Raw genomic sequence first — 14,050 nt, 5'->3', positions numbered from 1 at the left:
TAGATTGCGCCATTTTTATTCACAACAAAGTACATAAATAACAAATCAGTTACACAACAGACGGAGCGGAAACACCAACTAAATTAAACTGGGCAATGCCACTGATCTGACACCATTTCAGAGCTTGTCGCCACACTGAAACAAATCTCCGCCTCAATAACACCCGCTCCGTCGATGAATTAGACTCCTGGATGCCAAGCCAATGCAATAGTGAAACTGTTTTTATATTTTTATTCATTTTATAACGCCTATTTAAATCTTTTTATTTCATAATCGAGACAAGCAAATATCTTTGAAAAAGTTCCAAAAAGTATGTTTTTATGAAACTTTAACATCCTTGCGGCACCTCAAGATGTTATTTTTTTTCCATATTTTTAATTTATCTTATTTACAATAAAAGGCAATTTTTCGGCGCTATTACAGATTAAAAATCAAAAGTTGATTATTTCGTAAAAAAACTTTAAATTGTAGCAAAAATTTCAAATTTAAGAAGCTTTAACATGCTTGCGGCACCTCAAGACGTACTCAAACATTTTTCATATTTATAATTCATTTTATCTACACCAAAAGGCAACTTTTCCGCACTTTTACAAATTAAAAATCAAAAGTTGATTTTTTTTCGTTCCGTCCTAATGTACAGTCAATTTACAAATAAAAATGACAAAGTAAAAAACGAATTAACATGCTTTTTTAAAAATATCATTTATGCAGTAAAAAATCGTCTATCAATATATCATTAGTATTCAATATATACTGAACATATATGTATAATTTGTCCTGCTATGAAGATGGCATTTAAAAACAAGAAAACATTAACTCGTTTTCTTTCAATTTGGTCCTTCCAGGAGTTTTTCAGCGGTATTTGATACATTCTGCTCTTGAATCTTCTGATTGAACAGACAAGGTAGCCATTAGACTATTAGAGGACTGATTGGTGGGGGAGCTATGAATTCCATTTTCTGCATTCCAGCCAAGATATATTTCACTAAACCATAAGGCTGTTGATATTTTCACTCTTCCCTATATTCAAATATTCCATTAGATCTAAATAGACCTGAAACAAAGCTACTTTTGAAGCTCTATTTTAACTTTTCCACTTAAGTTACTGGAACTAAATAATAAACTCACTGGCAGTAAGATAAGATTTTGCAACAAAAATAAAATGTTAATTTTGTGAAGTTGCAATAAATTATTTAATTTTTTGATTATTAAAAAATAAGAGTAAATATATGGATATATCTCAAAGAAACTGAATAATTTTCAACTGATCAATTATGAAAACAAAAGTATTTTATTATATTGTATTGTATTCAGAGAATGCATTATTGGCAATAAAGCAGATATTTTTCAATTAATAACTAATAATTAAAGTGAATATCATTAAAAAGTATCATCATACTCTGTGTGCTTTATTAAAAAAAAAAAAAAACTGCAGAAAACTTCTTATTGTAAGAGATAGTTTTTAAAAAGTGTTAAATGTTTTGAAGGCATCTAAATTACAAAAATATGTCATACTTTTTATTATAAAAGCACAGCATTTCTACTACAAGTTAAAAAATATCAATTTGTATGTATATAGACACAAAATCAAACCTTTTATTTTCAGTAGAACAACTGTTCCCATTGACTTTCATCTGAATTGACATTCCTTCTGAATCAGAGTTTTCCATTACGCATTTATCACTTCCTCCAAGTGATTCAATAGATCTAAAATAAGAACTTTCTCGAACATTTTCAATGGTTTTGGAGTTGTAAATGTCATCAAGTTCCTCTGACAATGGACCAAAATCAACATTATGATGTTCTTCATATTCAAGAGGAACCTTACTAACATTTAAGTCGACAAGTTTAGGAGAAACCAACTCATCGGTTTTTAAATATTGTAAAGAAAGCCTAAATCCTTTTGAAGTTATACTGGAATTATACGGAATATAAGAACAACTATCCGAAATAAAGCTCCCAATTTCTGATGATGATGAATTATCAATATCACTATTAAAATCTATGTTCATTTTTCCGTTTGCAGCTTTATTTGAACTATCCATATATTCTTTTTTAGCACTCAAGATCTCTGATAAGTTATTCGTTTTAGAAGTTTCAATGTGAGAATTTTCAATGTCTTTGCACCAAGATTCTAGTCTATAATCAAGTTCTTTCCTTTTCTTAGAGCTATTTTTCACGTTGGTGCAAAGCATTTGGCACTGTTCTTCTATCAATTGAAGGCGATTCTTTTTTTGATATTTCGATTCAATATCACTATTACTTATTGAAACTTCATTATCTGATACATTTTCAGGTTCGTCATTGTCATGTGCATTGTTATCTACAACATAGCATTCATCCTTTATACATTTATCCTTAATGAAACAATTATCTTCACTTTTATCATCAACAAACCCACTTTCTTCTCCTCCGTCATCAATAAAACCACTTTCTCCTCCTCTGTCATCGATAAAACCACTTTCTTCGCTGGTCTGCTTATTCACAAATATTCGCATAAATTCTCTCCTTAAATCTTGCCATTCTGCTTCCGACTTGAAATTTTTCACCCTTGCAAGATTACAGTTTTCTTGAGTCACCTCCAACTGCTGTTTTAATTCGTTTAAAAATCTACGTTTCTCTCGGAGATCATATTTAACAATATTTTCAACATACTGCAATTTTTGGTGCTGTTTCTTCGTAACTTCCAAAAGATTGTGCGCTTTTTCTAACTGCTTAGTCATACTCTTCATGTGCAACTCTTGATCAAGAATTCTTTCTATTAAGTAATCATTTAACTTACGTGATGAATCCACCAATAATTGCAAATTTTTAGCTTGTGTACTTAGAATGCAAAGATTGGCTGAAGATGTTTTAAAAATCTGGAAAGTTTCCAAGTAATAATTTGGCATATTATTATTAAACTGAATATCTAAATTAATATCGTTTTCAGAGATCTCATTAATATCAGAAGTCTGGTTAACTATTTCAGAACTGATTTTAAACTCTATTTTGCTTTCGGCCTGGGGTTTTAATAAGCCAAAGGATTGTAATTTGTCTTTCAAAATACAAAGTTGCTCATAAAGACTTTTGTTCTCTTTCACACATAAATTAACTTGTTCAAAAAGAGAATGAATTAATTTATCTTGCTTTAAAGCAGAGGATTTCATGCAAAATGCATATTTTTCAAAATTTTGCTTTTCAATTTTACACTCCACTGACTTTTTGAATTCTACAAGAAGAATTTTTTCCAGATATTGCCTAATAATTTGTAACCGCGTAACATAAGAAACAACAACAGGATCGGTTACTGAATTCATACCACTCTTTAACCTATTTAAAAGAACTTTCATTTCCAAAACTAAATCCTGAATCAAGTCTACAATTTCAGGATCAAAAGCAGTACTTTCTCTTTGCAGAAGGCAATCCATTTTCTTCAGAAGGAATAAATCTGAACAATCAATATTGTTTAAAAAACTTGAACCACATCCCTTGATTGTTATTAATGATTCATGGGAAAATAAAGGAGAATTGGGAGATTTTTTTAAGGTAGAAAAGGTTTGAACATCTTTACCACTGTCGTCTTCAGAGTAATCAGTCTTTAAACAGCAACTACACTTGTCACCAGATTTAGATTTGAAATTAAGTTCAGTATCCACATTATTAATATATTCTTCAGCATTTTCAACACACTTTTTTTCGTCACAATAATTACTGCCCAACACTTTAGAATCGGAATCCATGCTCTTTTCAACTATGGAGATTTCAGCAATTTTTGAAGTCTGCAAAAAAAAAAAAAAAAAAAAATCACATAAAATTTATTTCGCTTTCCATTATACAAGGTGCTGCTGAATTCAACCTACAAATTCAGAGACGTGATAGTAGGCACCTAGAAGATGAATCATCATACAACATAGGTAGTAAACGTTTCAAGCAACGTTTAGTAGGAGAAAATCGCAAAATATAGGGTGATTAACATTTGTTGGATACTGTAAAAAATTAATAAAAAAATAAATGATGCTTCCACAATGATTTTTTTAAGTGAAAGCACATTTTTAAAAGAATTTTTTCATGTAAGTAACATGACGATTTGATGATTCAGGAGGTCACAAATTCCTAAAAACGAAAAAGTAGTTTGGAACTCTTATCTGCAACAATATTAAAACTTGAAGAAAAATGAAAGCATGAAAATAAGGGGAATTTTATACTCTTTAATTTGATATTAGCATGTAGTGTGAAAACTGAGGAGTTTTTAAGATATTCACGAAAAACAAAAATGGGCCGCAGAAAATATTGCGGCAACATCGGTACCGAGTTTACAGAGAATGTTGCCGTATTCGAAAAATAAATTCAGAGAGATGATTAGTAGGTATTAAGGAGATTTAAAATTATCATAAAAAATAGAGTCGCAGGAGAAATTTATTTGATGATAATCGCAAAAACAGACATCGAGAAATCAATGAGCCTAACGAAGAAAATGACCCTATAAATGCGAGGAATGGAAAAATGGTAGTCGAGAAAAAGAAGCCTTCTTGTATGTAAATTTTCCATACATTCGAGGAAAATAAAAGCAACGAGCAAATATTCATTAATGAGCACTGAAGAATTGATGGTCGTTAAACTTCCTTCACAAACAACATGTCAGATTTAACGAATGCAACTAAAAAGTGGTGTGCACCATCATGTATTAACCAAATGTTCTGGCGTAGAATGTCGGTATTCCCTGAAGTATATCCGAAGGGACGTGCTACAAGAAAACAAGGCATTTTGCGCTACTGAGGTGTTCGCGCAGAAGATATGGTCCCAATAGATGATCTCCGAGAATCCCTTCCTACTGTCAATATTAAACTTGTGTTGTATGTTCGGTGAGATATTGATGTGGGGATTTTCGAAGGGCCAAATATGCGCGTTGTGTGTTGCAGACGCCTTCTCTCGTAAAGCAGGTTTCATATGAGAATAAAACTCTCGTAGAAAAATGTGCATCTTCCTGTGTGACATCAAGCCTCCGGTGTGCGAACTCCATCAGACATGAGTAATCATCGCATAGGAGTTGGACTTTCTGCAAGTGGAAGGGGTGCATGTTTTCATCAGGCAAAACCTCGACGTTTCGTGACGAATAATCAGTTCAGCTACAACTGATTGTGTGCTTGTTGATGGGGTGTCAGCAAAGTGATTCAAAACTGTGTTTTCTGTGTCAGGTGTGCACACACTGTGTTTTTGCCCTGTATTTGGCCTTGAAGGAGCCTGTCTTTCACAGCCATTGATCGATTGTAAATTGGGGTATGGTGCGGACATCGCCTCCTCGGATATTGCTCTTGGTACATTCTTTGTACTAGGCGTCCAATGACATCCATTCGGACGTACGTTATTAGCATATTCGTCATTCGTGAAATCTAACATGCTGTTTGCGAATGAAGTTTAACGACCATAAATTCTGCAATGCTCATTAATGAATACTTGCTCACTGCTTTTATTTTCCTCGAACGCAGGGTAAATTTACATACGAGAAGGCTTCTTCTGTTCAATTACTTTGTTCCGGATCCTCGCATTCATAGAGCTATTCTCTTCGTCAGGTTCATTGATTTCTCGATGTCTGTTTTTGCGATTTTCACCGATAAATTTCACCTGTGATTCTATGTTTTATGGTAATTTTAAATCTCCTTAATGCCAGGTATCATCTCTCTGAATTTATCTTTCGAATTTGGCAACACCCACTGCAATTATCAGTACCGATGTCGCAGCGATGCTTTCAGTATCCTAAAAATTCCTCAGTTTTCATACAACATGCTTATGTCAAATTAAAGAGTATAAAATTCCTTACATTTTCACGCTCTTATTTTTCTTCGAGTTTAATATTTTTGAAGATATGGGTTTGAAACTACTTTTTCGTTTTCAGAAATTTGCGACCCCCTGGATCATCAAATATCGTCATGCTACTTACATGAAAAAATTCTTTTAAGAATGTGCTTTCACTTAAAAAATCATTGTGGAAAAATCATTTATTTTTTCATTAATTTTTCACAGTATCCAATAATTGTTAATCATTCTATATTTTTGCAATTTTCTCCTACTAAACATCGTTTGAAACCCCTATGTTGTATGATGATTCTTTATCCTCTTGGTGCCTACTATCACGTCTCTGAATTTGTCGGTTGAATTCGGCAACGCCCTGTATACATGATTTATGAAATCCTTTTTTGCCCTAAAATTAACTGGTTAATGACAGCATTTAACCCGTTTCAAATTTTAAAAAAGTACAAGTTAAAATTAAAAGTCTTAATATACATCATACACTATCTTAAATAACAAATTTTGCAAACAATAAGGTGGAATGCAACGAAACAAAATTTTCAATAAAATATGTTTTTAATAGAAATATATAAATATTTTTATTTTGTTAAAAAATCCCGACAATTTATATTTAAAAAATACAAATACACAAGATGTATTAAATGAGGGTGTTTCAATTAATTTATATTTCAATTTGCATAATAAATATTAATTTCAAAATGGAGACAAGAAACATTTTAAATGAAAGAAGGTTTCTATTTTTCGTTCTACTTTAAACACTTTATGATTTCAAAAATGATATGACTTGATGTCTATAAATTATTTTTTAACAATTATTATTATTAAACAAGTTTTAATTGAAAAAAAAAAATACCGATTTGTTTTAGCAAGAAAAAAGGCTGCATGCAGCAGATGCCATAAATTGCTTTTCACGCTAAAAAAATATTTTATCACCTAAAATAGATATTAATTTCAGATTTTTAAGAAATATTACAACATAAAATATTTCAAAGAATCAACATTCTCAGATCCTATTCTTAAAATAATTAAGATGTAATTTACCATATCCAAAGCTTCTTCTACATGAACAGCATCACAAATTTCTTGTTCTAAAGTTTTACACTTCTTCTGTAAATAAAGGACATCTGCTTCTAATTCTGAATTAGCAACGACAAGGTGCTGTGTCTCATTCTAAGAATATTTATTATAGTAAAATTAGGAATTAGAAAAAAATGGTGTATGCTATGGATTACAAATATTAAAGCAAAATATTTACAAAACAATGTCTGTATATTAAAAATCTACATAGTTAAATAATTTTGAATACATCTTAGAATGCATTAGAAAAATACAGTCAAACGCTACAAAAACAATTTGTTACACAGTGTAGCTACAGAAATTGTGGAAAAAATTTCTCTGACCATTCTCTGATTAACATTTCCCCGACTTCCGGCAATTAATTATATTAGTTTCCTGGCCTCCTCCTTATAAGAATAATTGTATATGTGCACTATACATTATTATAAACCCATTTAAAAGTCATTTTATATGAAAAAATATCTTTTTAAGAAATTTAATTTTTTTTTTAATTACAGAATAAATTTTCTTAAAAAAACTATTATAACAGTATACTACACTTCTTAGACAGAAAAAATATGGAAATTTTCAATAAATACTTTGCTTTTAAAATTGCATAAGAATTCTCAGAAACATTAAAACTACTCTTAGCAACACAAATTATATTAACAGTAAAGTAAAGTCAACCATCTAACTCTCCGACCCCCCCCCCCGAAGGCACACGGATAAAACCATAAAACTGAATGACCGGACCGCCGCAACAGCAACATTGGCGGGAACTGTGGTTGAGTCCTAAGGGCCGCCACCGGCCACGGTACAACCCTCCCCGAAGGAAGAACGTCCCGTCATCGATGGGAGGAGCCAGATCCCCCACCTATTAGTGTACCCTCCAGGGTGGCGAGATAAAACCACCATGCCGGAAGCATCTCATCCTCATTTCGAGGTACCCCCCCGGGGGATATATTAACAGTAAAAGTGATTGTGATTTTTTTCTCAACATTTTAAAGCAGTATTCAATCACTAATTAGTGCTCTGTGCATAAGTACTAGAATTACATACTGCAATATAAAAAGAAAAAAACCCAGTATGATTATATGAACTTAACAAGACATATTTTAGCAAGAATTTAAACCAAAGGAATTTCAAAAATTTTATTTCAAATCTTTTTTTCACAGATCATAAGAAATTATTCGCTCTAATCAAAAATTTACGCTTCTATAAATGAATAAAAGTTCTTTAATTCCATTTATTGTTGCAAATAATGCTAGATGAAAAATACTTTATTTATAGATAAAAACTCAATCAATAAATAAATACTTGCCTATTAGAATTAAAATGCAAAAGATTAAAAATAATAATAAATTATTAATTTCAAAATGAAATATTAATTATTAGAATACTAATAAAAAATATTTGGTTTAAAACAACCAATCCTGTTTTAAGTGATTAAAAAGCCTTAAAAGCTTCTTTTTGCAAAAGTTTCAGACTTAAAATTTCTTCCTTAACTCTTAAACACTCTTTTTAAGCTGCCCCAAGAATTAAAAAAAAAAATAAAAGTTTTTAATTTTTTGAACTGATACTCTGCTTCCTTAATTAGAGCAGTCCCCCCCCACTTTTTTCTCTTCAAATTTTTCCTTAATTAATTTTCTTCCTTCCGCTTTTTCACTTTATTTCTTTATATTTAGTTCGTCAATTTTTCACACTGAAAAAAAATCCAATTGTTTTGACACTTCAAAATTATTTATTCTACTATTTCCTTGAAAGCTGCCATAAACAATTTTTCTTGCAATGAATGTCTGTTTTTTCATATTTTCTCATACACAATCTTTATTAATCGAAAAACCTCTCTGAACATTGCTGTTAGCATGAAAAAGTATTATGAACATTTTTATCAAATATATGGCATGACTGCAAAGTTTTGAGTGGAGAAGAGTCGAATCAAGATTTATTCACTTTCTCTGTTCTTTGAAAAATGAAAACCGATCTTTCAGAACGTTTCATTACAGTTGCTGTTAGCAACTTTCATCAGCTTATCACTCTTTTTGTGGTAATGAAACTTCAAAAACTCGCCATACTCTTGAAAGAAAGCTGTCCCGTATTGTTGCTATGATCGTTTAGGCGACATTAGGCTTCAGATGTAGAGAAATGATAGAGTGAAATCGTCGATCGTGAGCCAACTTGAAACGAAATGCTTTCGTCGGCAATTTGCCCCGATTATTAGTTATTTTTACGAATTTCCCTGATTTTTCCATATCGATAAAAATTCCTGACTTTTCCCTGATAACCCGGTTCTAACGTAATCCTGTTTAAGAATCCTATGAAATAATAATAATAATAAAAAAAAAACCTGTTTAGTGGGTCAGTAATTACAACAACGAATTATTACAATTTTATTATTACATTGCATACTTGAAAAGTTATTCAGTAAATTTAAATTAATTTATAAAATAAATGAAGACAATTTAAAATTTTCGGCTTAAGGTAAAGAGTGTTGAAGGCTAAAACAATCCACTATTTTCTAAAAAAAGCTGAACATTGAAGGAAATGAAACATTTTGAAAAATTGTATATCAAAGAAATATTAAATACATGCATTTTCTACAGCTTTTGTATACATAAACATTTGGAACTTAACTTACGAAACCCTAAACTATAAGAGAATTTCCACTCTTATTGAAAAACCAAAATCAAGGAATTTTTCCAGGACCTTCAACAGAAAATTCAAGGGCCATAAGATTACATACATATATTAGGCATGAAAATGCAAGTAACAATAAATCAAAATTTTTTGTCATTAATATTCAAAACTACCATTACTTTCTTCATTAAAACTTTTAATTGCTTCAGACAGGAGTATTAAAACCCTTTTATATTCACTTTGCAGCAAATACATTAAAATGAAAAAAAAAATATATATTTTTTAAATAAGCCAGTTAGTTTTATATATACAGAATGTTGCCGAATTAGATCGACAAATTCAGAGGGGTGGGATTCAGAGGGATAATAAGCATCAGGAGGATAAAAAAATCACCATACAACATGGGGTCTCAAATGACGTTTAATTGGTGAAAATCGCAAAAATGTAGATGGAGAACTGTTGGAAACTGTAAAAAATTAATAAAAAAAAAAAAGAAATGATGTTTCAACTAAGAATTTTTTTAAGTGAAAACACATTCTTAAAATATTTTTTTTCATGTGGGTAACAGGCCGATTTGATGATCCAGGGGGCCATAAATTACTAAAAACAAAAAAGTAGTTTAATATTAAATATTAAATCTAGTAAAATATTAAATCTTGAAGTAAAATAAAAGCATGAAAATGTAAGGAATTTTATACTCTTTAATTTGACATAAGCATGTTATATGAAAACTGATGAGTTTTTAAGATACTGAAGAAAAATGGGACATAGAAAACATCGCTGCAACACCGGTACCGATAATTACAGTGGGTGTTGCCAAATTCCAAAGAAATTCAGAGAGATGATACTTGGCATTAAGAAGATTTAAAATTACCATAAAACATAGAATCAGAAGTGAAAGTTATTCGGTGAAAATCGCAAAAACAGACATCAAAAAATCAATGAGCCTGGCGAAGAGAATGGCTCTATGAATGTGAGGATCAGGAACAAATTAGTTGAACAGAAGAAACCTTCTCGTATGTAAATTGTCCATGCGTTCAAAGAAAATAAAAGCAGCTAGTAATTATTACTGAAAACGAAAAAGTAGTTTAGAACCCATATTTGCAAAAATATTAAAACTTGAAGAAAAATAAAAGCTTGAAAATGTAAGGAATTTCATACTCTTTAATTTGATATAAGCATGTAGTGTGAAAACTGAGGATTTTTTAAGATATTCAAGAAAAACAAAAATGGGCCGCAGAAAACATCGCCGAGTTTACAGAGAATGTTGCCGTATTCGAAAGATAAATTCAGAGAGATGATAAGTAAGTATTAAGGAGACTTAAATTTATCATAAAACATAGGGTCGCAGAAGAAATTTATTTGATGAAAATTTCAAAAACAGACATCGAGAAATCAATGAGCCTAACGAAGAAAATGGCTCTATAAATGCGAGGAATAGAAACGTGGTAGTTGAGAAAAAGAAGCCTTCTTGTATGTAAATTTCCCATGCATTTGAGGAAAATAAAAGCAGCGAGCAGGTATTCATTAATGAGCATTACAGAATTGACGGTCGTTAAACGTCATTCGCAAACAACAAGTCAGATTTTACGAATGCAATTAAAATATGCTGATACTCCATCATGCAATAACCAAATGTTTTGGCATACAATTGTCGGTGTTTCCTGCAATAAATCCGGATGAACGTGATGCAGGGAAACAGGGTACTTTGTGCCGCTGAGGCGTTCGGGCAGAAGATACGGTCCCAAGAGATGACCCTGCCCAGTTGTTAACATTAAACTTGTGTTCTACGTTCGATGAGATAGTGTTGTGTGGATTTTCGAATGACTAAATATGCGCATTGTGCGTGTTGAATACGCCTTCCCTCGCAAATCAGGCTTCATCTGAGAATAAAACTCTAGCAAAAAAGTGTGCATCTTCCTGCGTGGCATCAAGCATCCAAGGTGCAAACTCCACCCGTATTCCGATTTTCTCTGAAAAACGTTAACTTCGACCCTATGTTGTATGGTAATTTTTCATCTCAATGCCTATCATCCCCGCTCTGCATTTTATTTTTAGAATTTAACAATACCCACTGCAAACGCTGTTTTCTGGTGCTCATTTTAGTTTTTCTTGAATATCTTAAAAAATCTTCAGTGTTCAATCTAAATATTTATATCAAATTAAAGAGTATAAAATACCTAAATTTTCAAGCTTTTATTTTACTTCATGATTTAATATTTTTGCATATAAGGGTTCTAAACTATTTTTTCGTTTTTATTAATTTACGGCCTCCTGAATCATCAAATCGGCATGTTACCTACATGAAAAAAACTTTTAAGAATGTGCTTTCACTTAAAAAAAAATTCATAGTTGAAACATCATTTATTTTTTCATTAAATTTTTACAGTTTCCAACAGTTCTCCGACTCCCTATATTTTTGCGATTTTTACCTACTAAACGTCGTTTGGGATCCTATGTTGTATGGTGATTCTTTATCCTCCTGATGCCTATAATCACCCCTCTGAATTTGTTGATCGAATTCGGCAACACCCTGTATATGCTATACTCAAGCCGATAAAAAAGAAATTCAAAGGAAGTTTCATAACCGAAATTAACCAAACTTAACGGACAAGAAATGTGATATTCAAGTAATTTACTCAATCGTTGAAAATGGAATTTCTTAAAAATACTTCTTAATAATGTAATTTTACTTTAATTTAATACTTTTTTCTAATAATAAATTTTTTCATATCATTTATAAGAAAAAAAGTTTAGTATAATTACAGGGAAATTGGCAATCAATATTTCTGTGTAATGAAATATTTTGAAAAGTTGGTGACTTGTGAATAAAAAATCAGCAAAAATCTGTGTGACCTTACAATAGAAATTATTTTAGAATGTTTCACAGTACAATTTTATTTGATAGGTATTATGAACAAAATTTAAAACAATGACTAAATATTCAGATAGAATTGTCTCATAGCCATACTCTTTAAAAAACGAGATTAAGTGATGTACACTAAATAAAAAAATTATACTTAATCTTCAATTAATTATACTTAATATGCTTCAGACATATTCATCCATAAATGACAGAAGCAATGAATTATAAATAATAAAGAGTTACCATCAGTATGACATGGTATTTATTCTAAGCAAAATGATAACAGTGCATTCATTCAATAGTATCACTAAACGTTTTTAAATTAAAGGCAAACATACATTCATATTTTCAGAATTTTCTCCTCCAGTTGAAGCATCACCAGTATACAACTCATTAACAGTAAGCTAAAATAAAATACAAAAGTTGATTTAGTAAGTTAGAATGTTACAGCAAATAATTTCCAAATCAGCATTTTAGAATTTAATAAATCTTATTTTCCAATATTACAGTTGGAAATGTAAAATGGAATAATTTGAACAATTTCATACATACAAGTAGCAAAAAATAATGAAATACAATTGGGGTTTGCTGCAAAAAGGATGTAACTCCAACTTAGGGGGATTTGGAGTTACATGTACTATCATGTGGTAAATAAAAACTTATTCGTTTGGTACCAGAAAGATGAAGCTCCAATCGTTAGTTCACGCGTTACTCAAGCGATAGAGCTGTCTGTCTCCTTAGTTTGATATAATATAGAGGTAGCTCCTGGAGCATCCGCCATTTCCCCCCATTGATCCTGCCTTTAGAAACATTAAAACGCACACAAGGAAAGTATAAAGAGTTTTTCTAGAGTGTGAGTAAACTGGTTATCATAGAGAAGACAAATGAAAAGTTTGTTGTTACTAAAGTTACCCAAGGAATGATTTTCACCTTCGTTGCCCTATTAAAAAGTTTCTTCCTGAAAACACCTTACATCATTTCTAATGACAGCAAAAGTATTTTGTAACGAAATATAGAGTGTTTGCTTATGAAAAATCCCAAATTAATACAGAAAAGATATTAAGTAGAGAGAGTTTTCGACTGCTCTATAACAAGCCAGTAAGAATATTCAACATCCAAAACATTAATCCGTTAATGTTAAACAAGATTCAACCATCTTACTCCCAATCCCTTCCATGCAAAATGTCCAAGTGCAAAATGTAAGGATGTAATGGAACTGGCTCGCAAATACGTCCCAAAAATGATATGTAGTTCTAAGAATAGCATATAACCCGACGACAAAGCAGATGAGCCCGAAGTTACTGAGGGGGAGTGTGATGAGTAATGGGAATATAATTTTTTATTTTTAAAGCCAAGTTGTATGTATATTTTTTTAGTTTACTTTAAATAAAATAATATTATAGTAAAATGCATTTTTATTTTGAAATATTTTTTATAGAGGTAGACAGATTATCTATTTGGTTGCAAAAAAGAGATAGCTCCAACATTCCAACCCTTGCCACGCCATCTAGAAAATATATTTTTGAGTGACAATACTGTCATATGAAGGAACAATTAAGAAGAATGATCAAAAGGAAAATCGTCACACAATTTGGAATTTAGAATTTTCAAACTATTTTCCGGCATTCAGCAAAACTTGAATAATTGGAGCTACCTCCTTTTTACAGCAAACACTTCAATTATTATTTGTAAAATATTACA

At 31.0% G+C, this 14,050-nt stretch overlaps 1 protein-coding gene across 4 annotated transcripts in view; it reads right to left on the bottom strand.

The window, feature by feature from the left end:
- Positions 1-14,050, bottom strand: part of LOC129959536 (early endosome antigen 1-like) — a 169,642-nt gene that overhangs the window by 48,138 nt on the left and 107,454 nt on the right. For all 4 annotated transcript variants that reach the window (XR_008783451.1, XM_056072416.1, XM_056072415.1 and 1 more), the window contains 3 exons: positions 12,688-12,753; positions 6,832-6,960; positions 1,594-3,761 (listed from right to left, as the gene is read on the bottom strand). Coding sequence is in view for 3 of the 4 variants with exons in the window: in XM_056072416.1 (XP_055928391.1) it covers positions 1,594-3,761; positions 6,832-6,960; positions 12,688-12,753 (2,363 nt within the window). In the remaining variant the exon portion in view is untranslated. The remainder of the gene's footprint in view (positions 1-1,593; positions 3,762-6,831; positions 6,961-12,687; positions 12,754-14,050) is intronic.

The sequence above is a fragment of the Argiope bruennichi genome, chromosome X1, assembly GCF_947563725.1.
Source record: "Argiope bruennichi chromosome X1, qqArgBrue1.1, whole genome shotgun sequence".
NCBI lineage: Eukaryota > Metazoa > Arthropoda > Arachnida > Araneae > Araneidae > Argiope > Argiope bruennichi.
This window is presented reverse-complemented; position numbering and strand designations above follow the sequence as displayed.